Source organism: Coloeus monedula (assembly GCF_965178545.1).
Source record: "Coloeus monedula genome assembly, chromosome: 4".
Classification (NCBI taxonomy): domain Eukaryota; kingdom Metazoa; phylum Chordata; class Aves; order Passeriformes; family Corvidae; genus Coloeus; species Coloeus monedula.
In genome coordinates this window covers 61,547,712-61,568,140 of record NC_138784.1, presented here as the reverse complement: position 1 = coordinate 61,568,140, position 20,429 = coordinate 61,547,712, and the positions used below count along the sequence as shown (strand labels likewise).

General features: G+C 42.2%; 1 protein-coding gene across 1 annotated transcript in view; it reads left to right on the top strand.

Moving 5' to 3' along the window:
* Positions 1 to 762: 762 nt before the first annotated feature.
* CPNE8 (copine 8) overlaps positions 763 to 20,429 on the top strand; it is a 78,879-nt gene continuing 59,212 nt past the window's right edge. The window contains exons 1-2 of the mRNA XM_082280945.1: positions 763 to 917; positions 16,022 to 16,062. Coding sequence (XP_082137071.1) covers positions 778 to 917; positions 16,022 to 16,062 — 181 coding nt within the window. The 5' untranslated portion in view covers positions 763 to 777. The remainder of the gene's footprint in view (positions 918 to 16,021; positions 16,063 to 20,429) is intronic.

The window sequence follows — 20,429 nt, the reverse complement described above, 5'->3', positions numbered from 1 at the left end:
GGCGCCAGCCCAGCCCAGCCCCGCGCCCCGGCCGTGTCTCGCAATCCCTCGCGCCTTCGCCGCCCGGGGTTTTTGTCGTGGGGCTCCAGAGACTCGCCCCGCGCCGGGCCTTGGAGTTTGTCCCGCCCGCGCTGTCCCCAGGCGCCGCTGCGGCTGCTCGGGGCGCGGGGACCCGCACACGCACTGACGGGGAAGGAGGGGATTCCCCGGACAGCCTGCGGGACGGAACAGAACGGAGCGGAGCGGGAGTTTCCGTGCAAGAGCCAAGGGGGAAGGCACCGGGGAGGCTCCTCACTCACTAACGCGCAGGGAAGAGATTCCCCGGACAGCCTGCGGGACGGGACGGAGAGGGAATCTCCGCGCAGGGGCCAGGGGCAAGAGTCCGGGGAGGCGCAGGAGCGAAATCGCTCGGGACCGCACGGTGGGCACGCCCCCACCGGGGCACTTCCCCGCCCCGCACGCTTTGGGGTCGCGACGGCTCCGGTGCCGCTTTCCCCGGAGAGCCCCGGCGCGTCCCCTCGCTCGGGCCGTCGGGCTCCCCGCGCCCGGGGCGGGCACGCGCGGCTCCCGCTCGCGGTGACGTCACGCCCCGCTCCCGCCTCGCCGCCCCAGTCGGAGGGCGCATCCCGCGGGTGCGGAGCGGCGCGGGCCGGGGCTCCGCGTTCACCGCGCTCCGCGCCACGGGCGGCAGCGGCATCGCCATCGCCAGGGGGAGGCCAATTGGCGCCGCCTCTTCCCTCTCTTCCTCCCGCCTTCCCGCCCGCGCCGCTCTGTCCCATGTTCGGGCTGGAGAAGCCGGCGGGGCAGCAGAAGCCGGGCAGAAGCGGTGGGCTTCCGAAGATGGCGTCCGTGGGGGATTTTAACGTACTCAGCTCCAGCATCCCGGCCACCAGGGTGGAGCTCTCCGTGTCCTGCAGGTACGGTGGCGACTCACGGCCGCATCACCCGCTCGCCCCGCGGCGTCGGATGGGGCGGACGGGCGAGCGGGCAGGTGCCCCTCGCCCCGGGCTCGTCAGCGGAGCGGGGAGGAGAAGGGCAGCGCGGGACGCTCTCCGCATGCCCGGTGCTGTGCGAGGCGCTCTCACTCCTGCCCTCGGAGGGTGCCGAGCGCGGGGAGCTGCCAGTGCAGCCGCGGGCAGAGCTGGGCGCAGCCCGGGGCCGGCTGCCAGCTTGCTGCAGCCCGCTGGCCGCGCACCGGGCGTGTCCGCCGCAGGGTGCTGCCGGCGGCCCCCGGGGCCGAAGCGCCGGCTTCCGCGGCGGCTGCGGGTCCCGCCGAGACGGGCAGCGGCTGCCGCCGCCCCGCATCCTGCCCGCGCCGCTGCCGGGAGCGGGAGTCGCATCGGTGAGCGCGCAGGGCGGGTTATCCGGCAGGTTTTTAACTTCTGGAGCTGTCCCAAGAGCCGTGGTGGGGACGGAGACCTCCCGTCCGGAGTAATCCTGTCGTGGGTTATTCAAGGCTCTCTTGCAAAACTTAGGGGAACGGGCGTGTTGTGTCGCTTCGTCATGTTTTATCGTAACGCTGCTGCCGCGAAATTGAGAGAATGCCAGCCCATAACACCAAATGTGGTGTCTGTGGTTTTGTTCTTTTGACGCTTGTTTATAGGCATTTCAAAAATCCTGCGTTCTCCTGTGACGCAGAGATTTTCTCATTAGAGGTCTAAAAAATACTTCTGTTTGTGCGCTTTTCTATTCATGTCTTCGTTCACATTCCGCAACTTCCTTGAGTATTTCCTAATAGTTGCAAAGAGGTCACGCCTTTCACCAGCAGAGTTGGCAGCTTCTAGAGGAAAATTTGAGCTATCAGTGTGTTTCCTGATGGGAAATGAGCCAGTTTCTTCTACAATCCGTTGCTTCCTTCTATAATGTAGCTCCCCAGAGCTGTTGCCATTACCAGTCCTACTACCAGGACAGAACGGCAGTGCTCTAAACTTAAATTGTCAGACCACTCCCTCTCTTTCCTTAGTAAATAAAATATGATTTGATGTTTTATCAAGTGTTGGTTTCAAAAGAAGGCTGAAGCAGTGAGGAATAGAGTAAGATTAAATTTGTAATACTGAAATAGTCACCAGGCTGACATACAAACACGCCGTTGTACTTGCTGGCTGTCTTTGCAAAGTTCACAAGCACCGACTGTTGTCCGAGGAAGGGTGTGCTGTAATGTGTGAAAGCAGTCCAGGACCCTTAGTATTACTTTTAAGTTCTTCAAATAGCCTGTCACAGTTACAGATGTCAGAACATTTATGCTGAATTTGACCTAATTCACTGAGTATGGGAGTTCCTTTAATTCCAGGTATCATTTGTATATACCTGCAGTGTTTTACAGTGGTTTAAGAATCTTTCAGTAGTTACAAAGAAATGCAGGTATAGAACGTAGTCAGTCGATTCTGACCTTACTTGTAACTAATTTCAGTATATTTCAGTATATAGTTTACAGCGGCAGTTTCTCTGTAGGTGTCGTTAAAAGCCATGTCAGTTTTGTTGAAACTCTTTCGTTTGTCTTGATGTCAAGTGCAGAAGGATGGGAATTTCAATGGAGATTCCTTTCTTCTGTATGTGCTGGATGACAATTCTTGATTACAAAATTATGCTTCAAAGCGGAGTATAAAATGAGTGACACTAGGGCAGAGATTAATGAGTAACACGTTTGTGATTCATCTGTAAACTCACTTACTGGCTAAAGCTTGTGAAATGTGGTGTTAAATGAAATTGTGAAAGACTCCAAGAGCAAACTGCAAAATTCAGAGAATGCTAAAAATTCTTTAATAATTAGCAGTTGTGTATTCTTTAACACCTGGAGAGAAATGCTTTTAACAGCAGTTTGGGTCACGACATTTGTTTTCCTTGATACCTGAAGAGTTGTAGGACCAATTTGATCACTAATGTGCATCAACAATTGTTAGTTGATAACTATTATTTATTCCTGGACTTTTTTCTTAGGTTTTTCTTTTTGCTTGGCTTTGGGGTTTTTTGTTATTGTGGTGGTGTTTTGGGGGGTTTGTTTGTTTGGGGGGGTTTTTTTGTGTTTTTTTTGCTTGTTTTTCTTACAGGAGATGAGGGCAGTTCTTCCAGTTGGTACAGGAGGTGTAACTTGGTGGTCAATGAAGCAGTGCAAGCTGTTTGCACCACAAAGTAAATTTGTGACTCTGGGCAATATTCTGTCATCTGTTCTGTCTTTCTGTCTGTCTTATTCAATAAGGATACAGTTTCTATTCATTTAGCTTTCAATTCTGTGTGGTTTTTCTGTCAGCATTTCCCAATTTGCCTGCATGCTCATATGGCAAGTATTAATGACTTATTCAGGTTCAGCACTATGCAGATGGCATTGCACTACTTGATATTCTCCAAGCCACCCTGGTTTAGCTCCAGGGTCACATCAGGTAGTCTTTAGTAGAAGTGCATCTCATGAGATGAGAAATTCTGTGAAAATTGTAAAATCCAGGAATGTTTTGGTTATCATGCTCTTTCTGGGATTTCTTTATGGCTAAAAGCTTTTTATATCATTCCCATGGCTTTTGAATGCCAACATTAGTAGTTCTACAAATGCTAGACAAGCAAGAAATTAATTCTAGTTATTACTACTCAGTGCCTATCGAATAAAAACTTCAGAATTCTCTTCTGACTCTATAAGATGTAGTTTATCAGAAAGCACTAGTCTTTGATCAAAAGCCAGATCTATTATGGCAGAAGAATTTACATGTATTATCCCAGAAGATCCTTTGGTGTTGGTAATTGTCCACTATTGTCTGGATCAGTTGTTCTAGTAGCTATCTCTCTCTGCATCCTGTCTCTCCCTTCATCACATGTCCTGAAGGGCATTCATGGTCTGATGAAAATGTTACCGTCACCTGCCATGCAATCTTTAGTTGTTGCTGCCTGGCATAATTTTGCACAGTTGTCATGTGGTGAAGGACCAAGACCTTGTCCCTGCAGTGTGTGTGAAAGAGTGGAAATAGGCTGCACTCTATCTTTTTCTTCACTACTGTTTTCCAGCCCAAAGGTTCCTCTTCCTCTAAAGGGGTGTTGGCACTGCATGCTGGTTATAAGCCTGTGTCTAGACATGACTCTTCTCTTACCAGCTGTGTGGGTAGGCTTGTGGTCCTACACACACAGGTAAGCTTCAGGCCATGTACGTGTCATCCTGTTTTCCCTCCATTGATATTCTCCGCTGATTCTAATCTAGTTAAGTTTTGGAAAAACATCATACTCTGTTCCCATCTTCCCTCCTGTTAGTGCAGTTGCTGTGTGTTGACTGAACTAATTTATCTAATGCTGAGAATTGCAAGTTTGTGCTCTGTGTGAACATAAAAAGTTCAGTGTAGTTTAATGGGTTCAAGTTTTTAATTATTTGGTATGATCTGTATAATGATGATTTCTGTTCATCATGGTTACTGTGTGAACTGACCTAGGTTTTTTCCTGGAGTACCTGATAATTCTGCAGCCATTCTGCAATCTTACGTTAAAAAAAAAGTCGAGTTTTGTTATACCTTATGTTAATGTTTATTTATGGACTTACCAATCAGAATTATCTTCTTGAGAGTGTTTTTTTTAATATCTGTGGGAAAGTGAAGCTGTAGTTTCATCATTTTATGACTTCTAGTAGTGTATCAAAGATGACACGGTTATTGGAAAGACAGTAGAATTGTTGTAAAATATTGACACAGTACAGGGTCACTTTGCTAATTCAGAACGTTTGTTATGCTAATACTGCTCTGAAAGGCTCTATGTTCAATCAGGCAGTGTGTCTTTATAGGTCTAGGTTTATGTAGGATAGGCTCTACACTGCCTGTGTTCCCACAACAGGCATAATGTGCGTAAAAGCACCATAAACGCCTTGTCACAGTTAATTCAACAGAAATACAACTGGCTGCCCATGCGTGCTTTGCATCAGTTCTATGCCGCTTCACAGTTTGTACAGAGATCTAACAATAAATGAGCTGAATGGAATTAAACAACCCCTATTCTCAGTAATTAAAATAATTTAATTTCAAGTTTCTTGCACAGAGGAACAAAACATACTACTTCAGAATTTTTTCTTTTGTTTGGCATTCTGAAAGTCTTAACCAGCCACTTCCTAGTGTTTGCAATACCTAAAAGTATCCTTAATTATATCTTTAATTGTCCTAGGCATTGATTTCTGGCAAGATCACATCTCTCCAGCCATCGTACTTACCTTCTGGGTTTTTTTTAAATATTAATAATTTTTTAGAAATCCCTGTCACAGAAAGAGACAATGATAAAAGATATATTCCCAACAAATTATTTGAGCTTGTAACTCTGTATAGTACAAAATACAGAATATGAAATTAATTTTGATTGTAAATCTGGTTTTTGTTTTCTTGCTTTCTTTGTGTATGTGTTTCCAGGTTGGATTAAGGGTCCATGGAATGGTTATATGTGACTGGCAACAGAAGGTTGATCTTACATGTTTTTTTTCTTTGAGATGAAACTACCTAGATAACCAGCTGGCTTCGGATGAGAAAAAACATAAATGGGTGACAGTGTCCGACAAAATAGTCATGGAGATGCATTCCTGATAGAGTGCATGGTTTAGTTTTCACCTGTGTGTGTGTCAATTGTTTGAAATTTAAACATGCAGCCCTGTGACTTTTAGAACTTAAGGCAGATTGCATGGGTGAGTGTCTTCAGGAGAAATGAGAGCTAATGTCTTTGAAATGAGCTCTACCACCGTCAAGCTGCACAGGCTTGTTACAGAACCCAGACGGTTTGACTCCTGAACTTTGGGGTAATAGATAAATGGGTCAGCACAAAGTCTATTGCAGAACCGACATACCCTGAATTTCTAAACTCCGGAGGAGAATGACATGTTCAAGGGGGAAATAGGTGGTAGGCTGTTCGGGGAGGCTGTACATTCTGAGTACCTCAGCCACTGGAGGAAGGAAGAGGGCATCATGCCGCCAGGAGTTTAGATTAAAGGAGGCTGTGCCCTGTGAAACCTCCAGAGAGAAACCCCACGCGCATATGGCCCAGTGGACTCCCTCTCTTTATTCAAATAAAGCTGTGGGACTGCTCTGCCCCTTCTGTGGACACTGGCTTTTCATAGCATGATTTTCTGCACACTAGGGACAGGCTGTTACAACCCATCCCTGAGATGGGGTAACTAAAAGTTCTTAATAGATCCCTTGGGGTGGATTAAAGTGAAATGACACTGAATGACCAGTGTGAATACACATGGCAGGTTTATTTCAGAACAGTTTGGTTATAATGGAAAGGAGGTGTGTATCTACTTTGGTCATTATCTATAAAGGTATACAAATATCACTTAAGAAAATATACAGGGAAAAGAAAGAAAAGGTAAAAGTACATAAAGGAGAAGAAGGATATCACTACCTGTGGATCCAGCACCGAGACTCGATTGTAGCAATTTTGATGTCCCTTGATCAAAGTGGTGGTCATGGTCTTTATCTGTCGAGGGTGGAGAAGTCCCCAAATAAAAGATTTAGTGTGTTAATATATGTTCAGGTGGGAAGGCCCAGGTACCTCCCCTGGGAGTGGAGTTTTACACTGATGAAATACTGTGGATCCTCCACAGTCTGGGGGTGCTTGGGGGATCTCTGATGATTTGTGGCCCTTTCTAAGACAGGACCACTGTTTCTCATGACTGCACGGTTGAGCCAGTTGTGACTTATCAGAAGGAATGAATACCTTCAGGCTTATGTATGAATGTCCCGGTACCTCCCCCAGGGGGTGGTTTTACACCTGAGCCTTATCAGGACAGGACATTGGCATGATAAAAAGCATTACCCCACCTTGCAGGATCTGCTTCTTACTGGCCTTTTCCCTTATCTGGCTCAACAAAGAAGGTTGTTGATAAGCAAAGCTTGGTTTCTTGTGGTCATCCTCTGGTGGTGGGTGTGCACCTCCTCTGCACTGTGGCTGTTCCTATGAAGAGCAGTGGTTTCACCACACATCCAAAAATTCTTCTCCTCCCCTTTGTTTAGGGGATGCAAATCTGGCCTCAAGAAAGCACCTGCTGCTTTTGCAAATCTGATTGTTTGAGTCATTAACCTTTAACATTTCACAAAGGCTTCAGATTTCATGCAACCTTGCAAGTCTCAGGACTTGTCAGGTTTTGTCTGAACTTGTCTTTGCTTACATGAAGCTTTGTTTGGGTTTACTTAGCTGCAAACCCAAACCCGGTACTGGGTGGCTGCTGCTTAGTTAGTTTCACTTTGGCTTGTCCTTGTATAATTATGTAGTATAACCATATTTCTTTTAGCAGATAGTAGTAGCAAGTAGTTATTATGTGTATAGTGAAGTATTTGTGACCCTCACAGAATAGTGTAGTGCAGAGGAGCGTTGTCACCGTGTGATAGCAGAGGCTTTGCAAGTTGGGAGCACAGGATGGGAGTGTGGCAGCAGAGGGTGAAAAGAGGGTGCTCAGGATGTCCCCTTACTGGGGATCCCAGTGCTTTAAAGAGGTCACCAGTGGTTGGTAAGGAAGTGGAGTTTGGGAGCTGGGCAAAACCAAAAGTGGTGAAAGAGCAGGTCTCAAAGCAGATGTAATACAGGCTGTACACAGTGTACATAAATGTGGATGTAAAATGGAGTTGCAGATGAATGAAGTCAGAGCTGTTAACTCAGCTGGGGGCCCTCAGAGTGGGGAGGAGGAAGTCATCAACATCATACTCCTTCTCAGACCACCTCTTCCACCCCTGCCACCTCTGTAAACTTCACGGTTCTCCCCAGACAGGACATGGGACACTGATGGGTGGCTCACTGTAACACCCTCCCCCAGCTGAAGCCCACTGTCCTAGGCCTCAGAAAGGTGGCATACAGGGGAGCCTGGCAGCAGGAAAAGATCTATGTGCTAGGAAATGTGCAATGACTTTGTATATTTTTATGAAGACTTTCTATGGCAGTATTACTTTCCTCATTTTTTTCTCTGCCCCTCTGAGCAGTGGCTCACCCACTGACAGTCCTGCAATGGCAGAGAAAGGATGGATATTACACTGTTGGTATATATTTGCTTTTTAAATTACTTCTTTGAGGCATACCTTTCAAAGAGTTGTTTCAGAAGAACTGTGCGAAACTGATACGTATGTTTTATATGTTGTTATACATGAATGAAACACTGTATTAACTGTATTATACACTGTATTGGGTTGACCCTGAGTTGATGGACAGTCTTTAAGACCAATTACGCTTCTCACAATTTACATATTTAAACCGCACAGAAAGGCGGGACTTCCCCTTTTGGTCGGAGCTCGCCTGCTGGGAGGTGGGGGCAGCTCGGGGCCTCCCGGCCCCGCCGGGCCGGGCCGGGGCCACTGCCCCTTTCCCCCTTTCCCAACGCTGCGGCACGGACCCTGGGTGGCTGGGGGGGACTGCCTCAGAGCCACAGGCAGCTAAACCCAGCCATGGACTGCTCACAGCTAAACCCATCCAGCGCGGCTTCTGGGGACCGGCGGGTCCCTCTCTTCTCCATGCGGAGCCGGCGGAGTCAACGGGAGCCGGCAGAACCTCCTGTCTGCAGCCAGCACACTTCGTGCTGAACTGAAGAAGACACCACGCAGCCAGCAGCACAAAGGGAGCGAGGCTTTCCCCACCGTAAAGGCTGAACAAGAACACTCTTCAGCATGGCAGTGTCAGTCAGAGAGAAAGAGAAGTGAGTCACGTGGGACGGAGCTGGAAATGGCGACGGGAGAAAAGAGGGCGGTGCCACGATTCTGGCGGGCAGCTTAAAAGAAACCTTCTTGCATGCCGTGGTAAGAAATTGTAATACCACAAACTGTTTGTCTCTTTAATCCATTTGAAGAACATGGGGGGATGGAGTATCTTCGTGTGCCTGTGAAGATTGTGAAGAATGCCGATGCCAGGCTTTATAGTAGCAAGAGGCTGTTAGAGACTTGTGGCAAAGAAGAGCCTTTGTGTGCAGGCCAAAAGAACTTATCCTTAAAAAGATGAATAACCCCATGTGATGGCCCATGTTTTGCAGTGTGAAGGAACTGTGAGATTTTTCATGGGAGAGATGTTCTACACACAGCAGATTGTTTGTTTCCGGGCGGATCTGCTGTTGGTGGCAGTTTGGGAACCACGTGCAACTGAAGGAAAAACCCTTTTTTCCCTTAAGCATAAGAGAGGGACTTTTCAAGAACTGGAACGCTGACTAACATCCCATGTTCTGTTATCCCTTGTGTGAGCTAGGTAAAAGGAGAGAAGCCCTGGCTGGAGGGGGGGGGGGGGGGATTTGTTTTTGTTTTGTTATTGTCTCTTTACTTTTAATTCTGTTAGTAATAAAACTCTTTCATTGTACTGCAACTGTTTAAGATTTGTGCCTGCTTTGCTTTTCTCCTAATTCTTATCTCACAGAAGGAAAATAAGTAAGTAATGAATATTTTGAACCAAAACCACTACATTGAATTGGTGTTTCTGCCCGGTTTCGAACTCAACCCGCTACATACATTCCTAAAGAAATCAGATCTCAAGTAGGGCAGCATATCCATGGATTTGGATGGTCTGGGTGAAAGTAACTGGAAAGGAGTGGTGAGTTGACACTAGATTGAAGATCTCTTTTGAGGCCACCAGCAGTCCTTAGTGCCATCTCCCAGGATACATCCCCAGGAGCTCAGAGCCAGAGACTGTTTACCTGTCCACCCTTAACAACATAAACGTGGATGGCTTATTCTGTTGGTTTCAAATAGTAATTGGGGTGGTACTGGAGCAGAGTTCCACCATGTTGTGATAGTACTAAATGGGCTTTTTTAAAATTTAAACTGGAATAGTTCAAGATTGTGTTCAGGTCCGTTTCATCTGTGGAAGTGTATTTTTATAACCCAGTATTTCCTGTCTGTTTCAACAGAACTCCTGTAAAACTATTGCTGTGTTAGAGTAAATAAACTTGGCAATTCCTTTGGGGTTTTTTTTAACCCTCAGGAGTAGTCAGCAGTTTTAATAGAGGTTTCATCCTAAAATTGTTTGCATACATTTAGCCAGAGATGGATTTCTGTGGGTTGTCATAAAACTCATGGAAGCACTGCTGGTCTTACGCTTTTCGTTGCTTCTCCCTTTCTTTTTTCCCTAATGGCTTCTGAATCAATATATTCTTAGCTTCACAATAAAAGTTACTGTGAGGCTGAAAATTATTTCTTTGTTTTCTGGTGAACAAGAAGAGTGAATTACTTCTCCAAAGGTTATGAAGAGGTATTGGGAATGTTTTCTTAAGCTTGCACATCAGAGATATGTTTGCTTTCTGTCTGGTTCTTCTAGTGCCCCAAAGAATGGAGATGATTGGAACAGAAAGGAACAGGTCATCCTAATTGCCTATTAGTCAGTGGAGCCACTGTTGTCTCACCTGTGAGCCTATTCTTAGAGAACCAGTTACTTTGACAAGAATGTAAAATTCTGAGAAATTGTCTGATCTGCACTTAGGTCCAGGGCATTTTGAATCTCGAGAGCTGGAGGCTAACAGCTGGCTTTGTTGTGCTCTGACAGAATACAGGAGAGAGTAAATAGTTGTGGAAGGGTGACTACTTAAGCTGCCACTACAGTTTGTGAAATTACTTTGCAGGTAGGTCAAGTGGGCTCTTCACTTGAGTGGACTCTCTGGATCATACGTCATCTTAGGACTGATCCCTGCAAGTTCAGTGATACCATTAAGGCTGAAGGGCAGTGACTACTAGGTTAATAGAGTTATGTTACATTTAGTAGTACTGTAGATACTATTCTGCACATTAAAAAATGACTGGGATGCTCCCTTCTTTATCAGGATCGTCCTTGAAAAAGTGATGTAGGCCCATTGTTAAGTGAGGGAAACAGAAATGCATTTGTTTAATGAACTAAGCACAATTCCTTTTTCCATGGATTGATACAAGTGTGACAGAAGTAGTGTATGCTTATAATGTATAATACGAATATGATACACTGAAAATGTATGTTTTCTAAAAATTAAAAGTTATTTGGCATGAGTAACTAACTTCTGTGTTTGAAAACTGCTGAATGCTTTATTTCACAACCAAAGAAGTTTTGCATGCATTTAAATGTAATCTAAAGAGGAAGAGAAATATAAAGCCGTAGCACCCAGAGAAAAATCTTACAAATTAATCTGAAGTAAACCCCATTTTTATCATTAAGGATTTCGGAGCTGTTGAAGGCAATATATAAGTAAGTCTTTTCCCAGTCAATGCAGATTTATTCCTTTTTTTAATTTTGAAACTAGAGAAGCAGATTTTAAACTGTTCAGTTCTGTAGTTACTGTGGTCTGTTGTTCAGGGCCAGAATTCTGTAATTTCTGATGGAGGAATTGGTTTTACTTCTGCTTAGCAGTTTGGAGTAACAAAGGGTTAAAAAAAACTTACAGAGAAGGAAGTTCAGTGATTGATCACTAAAATAAAGTGAAATTTGAAGGAAAGTATATGTGGACAAGGTGAGTAAATGCTACTATTTCGTGTACATCTGACAACACACATATAATGTGTAATGGACGAGAGATGTAGGAAGCGGCATAGGCTGTGATGGTTTCTGGTTAGCTGCCACTGCTAACCAGATCAGTGAATCTTGGAGCATCTATTTATACCTCTGAGTTGTTTTTGATTAAACAGTACCAGACATTCAGCATTAGGAAGCATTTCTTTAGTGAGAGGGTGGTCAAATGCTGGAACAGGCTTCCTAAAGAGGTGGCCAATGCCCTGAGCCTGTCAGTATTCAAGAGGCATTTATTTGGACAATGCCCTTAATAACATGTTTTAACTTTTGGTCAGCCCTGTAGTGGTTGGGCTGTTGTGTGGGATGATCATTGTAGGCTCCTTCCAACTGAAACATTCTAATCTAAAAAACTTTTTGAGCGCTGCACTGTTATTTTATAAAACTGTTGCTTTGGTAAGGTTTTATGGAGTTTATGAAACTGTGTGAACAAAGTGATTCTGTAAGGCATAGATAAATATATTTTAACTTTATCTTATTTAGTGATCGCTTTCTTCCTTGCCTTGGGGAAATTGCTCTCGTTATACAGAAAAAAAAAAATCCCAGCATTTCCAGTGTTATGGATCCTATTAATTTCTTTTTCCTTAGACATCTACGCTGTTGCAACTGTTTTGGAAGGTCCACTCCAGAATGGGCAGGTGCAGAATGAAGTCCTTCAAGATCTGTGCTGGTAGAATAATGATTTCTGCACAGATATTCTTAGACTTCCTTGCTGTAGATGTTTGATATGCATGTTTCTCAAGGAAAAACGTTTTGGTTTTTTTTCCCCTCCCTCATAATTGACAGAAATTCCTTTTCCTTTTGCATTCTTTATCTGAAATGCTTAATGGGCATAGAAAAAAAAGATACTGTATTCAGTTAAAATATAAGTCTGTTTCTCTTGATACTTTGATTAGGAGAAAGAAAAATTTCAGATATTTCTGGTTTCTGAATTTGTGAGCTTTCCTGAGACAAAGCAGTTTACTACCAAAGAGAATGCTTTTCTCAGGAAAAAAGGAAAAAAATGACACTGTATTGCTCAGTCTGTGCAGAAAGTGCTATTGAAAATTAAGAGCACGAAGACTACCTAAATTTCTAGAAGGACATCTAGTCTGCTTTATATTTTGTGTTACTATTTCTTGTGGCTGTAGATTGTGCTATGCTTATGTACCATGCAGTTTTCTTATGTTTGAAGGAGCACTTTGTTATCCCCCTGAAATGAAAATGCACAAATGAAATTGAACAGCCTATTGAGTTGTTAGGTGATTTAGTGGCCAAATCAGACTTTTTTTTCTTTTTTTTGTTTTCCTGTTGGTACTTTTTCTTTAAAGTTCCTATTGAAATTGGCTGCATTGCTTGAACAGCTTGCTAAGTTCTTATGTTACTGTTTTGGTTGGCTATTTATGATTTGGACAATCAGGCATGCTGCAAACTTTGCTGAAGACATTGTTTATTTGTAGGAAAATGTGTGAAGGGTTGAATTGACAGTGTTGCAAGTTGTACTAGTTCAAGACGATGAGTTGATTGCATCAATGACCTAAATTACAATGTTAAACTTGGGTATCTCTACCTTTGCAATGCTTTCAGGAATACCGTTTATGTAGAAATGTTTTAGCTCTCAGATTACCCCAGAGCAGCTAATAGCTGGTGAGGAGGAACATTCTTAAAAGAAGTATTATAGATTCTTACCTTCTTTTAATGCTGTTCCCATGGTGGCTGCTTTTGCAACTGCTGGAATAAAAGTGTCAGGATAGACTGAGTTTACAGTACCAGGCCAGTCTTTATGCTAATATGTATATAGGAAAATAGAGGGGAACAAGATTTAAAAACGAACACAAGAAGAGTAGAAAATATCTAAAGAACTTAAAGCACATTAACTTAGTATTAACATGACTAAAATTGCTTAATCCTAATCTGCAGGGACAAGCGCTAACATACCAATTATAAGGTCACTGTATAGTCATCATGCAGAGGAATTAGAATTGCTTGGAATTCTAATGGTGAGTATGATCCAAAATCTAATGTGCTATTTCTTTCATATAACTCTAATTATGAGGTTTTGTTGCAATTCATTTTGGGATAATCCAATTCTAATTACCAGGAATTAATGGTGTATCTAGGTATGTATAATTAAAGAGGAATAGGAAGCAATTTTCGTTTTGGGTTGGCAATTCTGATATTGCAGAACTTGCTACACTGTCTTTTAAAGCAGTTTGTAGTAAGTGTTGTCAAATACTGACTTAGGTTCGCTGGTTTTCCTAGGTCTCTTAATACTTCCAATTGATATTTACATGATTTTTGTTAGGGTAGGATACAGTTTCTCTGAGTATAGTTGTATGTGTAAGAATTACACTTCTGAATGCAGAATTCAGGTTCATTCACAAGCACTAATATTAAAGCTTTGGCTAGATTAAATAGAACAGATCTGTCCAATGTTCATTTAAAGCTATTTTTTGTTCATATTGCTTGTTTTGAAAGGTGAACTTAGCAATACCTGAATTTGGAATACGGTATCTTTTCATTGTTGAAGTCTTAAGTGGACCACTTAGAACACCTGTATTGAACAAAATATTCATACACTTTTCAGCACTGTTCAGTAGCACGAAGATTATGTGATTTAGATCTGAATGAGAGTAGTAATTGGTGACCCTTGAAGAGGCTCTACTAATTACTATAAATAATAAGGTATAAGGGATGTAAACTGGTTATTTAATCCTTTCTTTTGCTCTGGGGTAGGATCAAAGAATTTACTAGAATTTGTAGCTCTGTGACATATTCTTGGAGGCAATGGAGATTTCACATCATGTCTGCCCACCTTTAACAGTGAAAGATGGTAAAACAATGGAATAAAGTTCAACTTCTGTGCCTGCAGTGCAGAAGATTCAATTTATGGTTAAACCTGTTCCTACTTGCTCTGTCTATATCGAGGTCAGCTTCAATTTGTAGCAGGGTTTCTTTCCGTCATAGATACAGTCTTTATGCTTCAGATTATTTCTGTTTTCACTGAACTCCAGTGGCTCCATGTCTGTATTAGATTGCAAGAAATTGGAGTGTCCAAAACATTATTGCTTGAATTGAGTGTTTGCCAGTATTGTGAAGACCAGACAATTAGTCTAAAGTGGCATTTTTTGTTTGTGTATTCCAGTATGCCTTTTTCCCAAAGGTGCAAGGCTCCTGACTTGCATTCAGTTTGTGGTCAACTGTGATGTCTAGGGCTATTTTTGACATAACTGCTGTATATCCAGCTATGTGTAGCTATGCTGCATTTTTGCTGTTAATACCTTCCAAAGTTTAATAGCTCTTTGTTGTCCCTGTTTGATGCCATCCTGTTTTCAGAACATTTTTCTAGTCTGTCAAGATAATTTTAAAAATTTATTTAATTTTTTTTTTGAATGATGAAATGTTGGTAACTATTATGAGAATGGTTTCTGGTCAGTCCTGATTCTTCAGAATTGTTAATTTAAGTCCATTCATCTGTGTATGATTCTCAGCTGGCTGAAGTGTGGTTACGATATTGGGACTGCATTCCATAACAAAATTAGTATTTTTTCCTAGGTATTCCGTGGACAATTAGAAGAATCTTAGTTTTGATGCATGTCCTATGTGTGGATCATTTCTCTTTACCTTACTTGTCCATGACAGATTCTTAGAGATACTTCCTGATGGCTCAGGAATCTCACAGCCATTCTTTTAAGTAAAGTCTAATTTTTGGGTTGAACTGGCGAGTTACTCTCTGCTAGACATTTGCAATTTAAAGGCATTTCTCTTCCCAATGCCTGTGTACTAGTTTGAAAACAAACTAGTGGGAGACACCAAGTCAGAATAACAATTTAATAGGGAAATAAAAAGGAGGGGGCAAGAAAAAATAAAGGTGGGTAACACTGTTTCAAACTGACAGAGTCAGGATACAACCTGGCACCCTGTTAGTCAGGGTGGTGGCTGCAGTCCTCTAAAAGTGGTGATCCTGTAGAAAGGGTCTGCTCCTCCTCAGAAGGTCCAGTGGTGGCTGTGTAGCTCCTGTCCTCTGGAAATCCAGTGGGATGGATTGTCTCTGGTGTTCAGTCTCAGATTATATCCACAATGGGATGCTTGGTTCCTCCCTCTGGGTGGAGCATCTCACAATGGGGTAATGAGTCATGAGGCCAAGTGTTGATGAGGCTCATTAACAGAAGATAGTCCGGAGGGAGTTGTCTCTGAGTCAGGCGGCAGGACAATGATGGGTCATTAACAGAAAGATAGTCTGGGGGGAGGAGGCAAGGAAACACTGCCCCACCTGATTTCAACAGCTCATGAGGATGGTAATGGAATACACTGCAACCCAGGACAGCCTGTTACATGTACATGTAATGTACATGTGGTTGCTTTTTGATTCGTGGTATTGGAGTATATGAGCCACAGTTTGTTCAAATCCAGAATGGATAATAAATTGAAATGTAAGCTGACTCCAGTGTTAGTGCTGATTAAGTCTTGTATATTAGGAGGGCAGAAGACTAAGCTGGCTCTTGATTAAAAATGTTAAAAACGTATATGCATTGGTATCTGATTTGAATCTTTCACAATTTTTTTATACCTAAGATTATTTTTATCTTTTTTTTCTTTATAGAAATCTTTTGGACAGAGATACATTTTCTAAATCTGATCCGAGTGAGTATATAGTATTTTATTGTTTATTCTTCTTACTTATTCTAAATGTGCAAACACCAGAATAAAATTAGGTGGGTGATTTTCTTCAGTGTCAGTTATGTTTACATTGTCTTTGTGACAGTTAATTAGAATAATTAAGTTACACTTGAATAAGTTACAGTTATAATTAATGCTATGTGAACTGGAATTTTAAAGACTGTTTTTAATACTGCTTTCCTGAGCTAAATAGTCCCTTACTTAGCATGCAACCCATTCAAAGTTTCCTAAAATTAATAAATTCTGGAAAGTTGGGTTGCTGTTTCTTTTTTAGTATATGTTGTTTTAGAACTTTTTCAAAGCTATTAGGCAAAATACTAAATAAACTAGAAACATTTGTTGCTGTTAGTACATACTGTCCACTAATCTTTGAGTCAAATGCTAAAAAATTAAATTGAGTTAATTAATCTCTGGGAAGCACTATCTTTCCTGATCAAAAATGGTATGATGGTTTTGGAATTAATCTCTTCAGAATTGTAAGCCAGTGACACTCACTTTTCCCATAAGCTGTATTATGACTGGATCCCCCAAAACTCTCATGTCTGTGAATTTATGACTGAACTTTTGATTTAAAATTCAATGCTATCTTCTTGTATTAGATGCTTTGTAGAAACTTTAGTCAAGGAACCAAGATAACAAAAAATTTCCTTTTTCTGATAATGTTTATCAGAGGAGTTCTGTAGTGTTAATAGACCAGTCCTTAGGTTGTGGTGTCATCTTGTCTCCCCTACAACTCTCCGTTTGCTTTTATCTATAAGTTCAATTTCTGTTTTTAAGCCTGGGCTTTTCTTCCCTAGGATACCACATATTGTGCTTACTGACATTGGAAATAACCCAAGACACATATACTTGTATCATGTGTCTGAACATGCAACCATGTCCCGATATTTGAATATTGAGTCATGTAGCAGTATGAAACATTTGAGTACTTTTGATAGAGTATATGTTTCCATTCTGCATCAAAAATTTTTTGAGAGAGATTCCACAATACACTTTTGAAGGGAAAAGCTTCTACTTCCTGGGGAAAAACTGCAAGAAGTTAGGAGTACCTTTGAGATTTCTAACCTATAAAGCTTTTTTTTTTAAAAAAAACCCCAACAAACTAGGAGACATAGGCAATAGCTTGCCTCTGATGTAGGGAGATCACACAGAAACAAAACTGAGTGTTTTGCATATTAATAAAAATTTTTAGTTGGCTAAAAAACCAGTAAAAATTAGGGTTGGATTAGATCATCTTCAGAGGTCCCTAACAATTCTGAGAAAGAAGACCCTCAGTTAAACTGTTTTGAAGAGTGCTCAGTGACCTATTGCCCTCTCTTGAATTCAGAGAGCTCTCATACTGGCAAAAGTGATAAGGTGTCTACAGTTTTTAAGCTCAGATATTATTAAGGACAAGTGCTTGAAGTTTTTTATCAGCTAGGGAACTCTATTTGGCATAAATCGCAGGGTTTGAGTGGCAGGGGCGCGCGGTGTGACGTGTGTGGGAGAAGGCCATGCACAACCCTGTTACAGTCACAGCTGGTTCCAGTCAGCTCTGAAAACCACGAGTGCTTGCCTGCCAGAACTTCTGCCAGCCAGGGGAGCACACAGTGCCCTGCTCAAACGTAGCCTGGTAAAAAACGTGTCAGCAGTTGCAAGCTAGAGACAGAGATGCTGAAGTTACTGCCCGAGCTACACGTGTGCTGGAGATGCTTTCTTGGGAGGAGATGCTCCATGCAAAGTAGCCTGTGCACGGCCCGAGAACGCACAGGTGGGCGAACCAAAGTGATCGTGGCTGGTGGGTGACCCCTTCTGGGGAAAACATGGAAACAAAGTGGCCGGAAAACCAAAAGAAATTTTAGTATCTATTTTAAAATATTTCTGAGAAGTAAACTGGTGGTATTTTTTAATGGATTCAGAGTATATGGAAATGTTTTTAAAGTATCATGAACTTGCTTATCAATTTGCAACACGCTGCTTTTTCAGTTATGGTAAATAGCTTATTTAAAGCACTCAAATTGGTGGTGTACTTTAAAGATCTGTTCTCCAGCTGTGAGTACCCAGGTATGCTGTCAGTCGGGCCTGTCTGTCACAGGGTAGCAGTATAAAACCATGGAGTACAGTAATACTGTCCTTGGTGAAGAGAGAAGAGGGAAACTGTTGGTTCTGGAAGTGCTCATACTGTATTTTCACTCAAGAAATTACTTGTCAGAGCAGCTTTGCTTTTGGGTACTCTCCAAACAGTGTACATCCAGTTTTAGTACTCTGCAGGTTTTTTTACTAGCCAGTTTAGTTTGTTTGCTTGTACTGTTCTTTAGTTGGGCACAGAGATACGGTCCTGCTGTAAAATGGGGGAGTAGTATAAAAGGTTCTTGTTCTTTTGTATCTGGAAATACAGCAGAACAACTTCCCTCAATGTCTGTGCACTTGGACAAAGGCCATTCTTATGCTGGTCTGTATACAGTAACTTTATTCTGTTGCTAAAAAGGTGTCAAAACCAGCGTTCTTCCACTCTCACAAGATCCACTTTTACAGCTACTGAATTTGCAGCCATTAGGTCTCATACAGGATAGAACCATGTAGAGTCATTCTGTATGTTGAGGTCCCATTGCATTTGGCTATGGCAGTTCTAATATGCTTTTTATACTCCAATGCTTTTATCTAAGCATCACACTAGTAGTGAAAATCTAATTTTATCTTCTTGGTCTTTCTCTGAGGGACACACATGAATGTAGCTGACTTCCATGTGAATATAAACAGCCTTCTCCTGAAATTAAAAAGGCAGTTGTGATTTCTGTGGTTCTCTTAGGAGATATGCTTGGCCTTTTTTTGATACTGTAATTGCTACTCAGTATTCCAGTTCCGACCACTTCCCTGCAATCTAGAATATTCATGCCAAGAGGAATAACTGTAGAGATAGTAGATATAGATGGGACAGGCTTGGATAGCCCTTGTTCATGAAGTATTTTAAACAACACTGAAGCCTCTTACTGTCAGTGCTTTCTGCTCAGTGGAATCAAAGCAAGTCATATATACTGATTTACTGTAGCATTTGGACCATTCTGCTCTCCCAGTTTGGAGGCCACTTTTTCTAGGAATATTTTTTTTTAAATCTACAGGTTTTGTTGTATTTTTTATTTTCTTCTAGACAGCTGAGCTAAAGTCATGCTTCCCTGATGAGGCAGGAATAAGCCCTACAGAGGAGATACAGATTAGTGATTTTGGCATGTTTCTTCTAATGATGGGCAGAATTGTTTTCTTCCTGTGCTCTGACAACTCAAGCTGAGCCCTGCAGAGCTGTGCTGGCAGCAGCACAGTTGGGATGGAATGTCCTCCTGTGGAGCCCTGTGGCTCCTGAGTATGGATCATCAAAAGAGTCCAGTATGAAAGACTGAAGACATAAAAACTCTTCCCTGGGGAATCTCCCCATGGAGGATAGTAGCAAGAAGAATCTCTTGGCAGTTGGGACAAAGGGACCTTAGGGCAGCTCTGCCTAGAAGGTATAAAAGCTGGTCAGTGAAGAGTATTAGGGAGCCTTGCTAGAACTGGTACCATGAAAAGGTTTAGGTAGCTTGGGGAAAAGGTCAGCTTTATTGTGGGTAAGTCTTCCTTGAAATGGAAGAGGTGTGTTGTTATGTTTGGGAAAACTGGAATGGGCAATGTTGGTGTAGGAGTAGTTGCCAGACTAAAGGATAAGCATATATGCATTGAAGGGGAAGGGACCAGAGCAGATAAAGGAGGCCCAATCTATCTTGGAAAATAGGAAGATGCAGGCTATAACAATCTATAATATTTTGGGAACTGTATCTACAACAGAGTAATAACTGTTGACTTTTCCACCCTCTTCTTCATTGCAAGATTTAATTAAATTTACCTTGAATGTGACATTGTGGTATCAGTGTCCAGAGTTAAAAATTACTAAATATTAATATTCCTGGCTACAGAGGTAGATGTATCTTCTCTTGGAAGAGCTCATATGGCAAAGACTTCGAAAAGGGTTTCTCAGTTACCCTTTATCAGTGTGCTGCTCTGAACTTTCTCATTGCTCCCTCAGTTTTTGAGATGATGAGAGAAAAACTATTTTTTCAGCTCTACCTTAGGATGATATAATGGCTTTTGAAATATTATTTACCCCACTTTATTCCTCCTTCTCCCACATGACAATGCTGTTAACTGTTTTTGCTTAAAAAATTGGTTGCTTCATAAAGCCCTTAATCTCTGGTTTGAGCATTTCAAGTGCTTTAGATCAACTTTACCGTATTTATCTGCATTTATCCATTGGATATGACTTTGACGAAGTTTTTGATCATTGCAATTAGCGTATGAGGATCTTTACAAAACTCTTTCCAAGA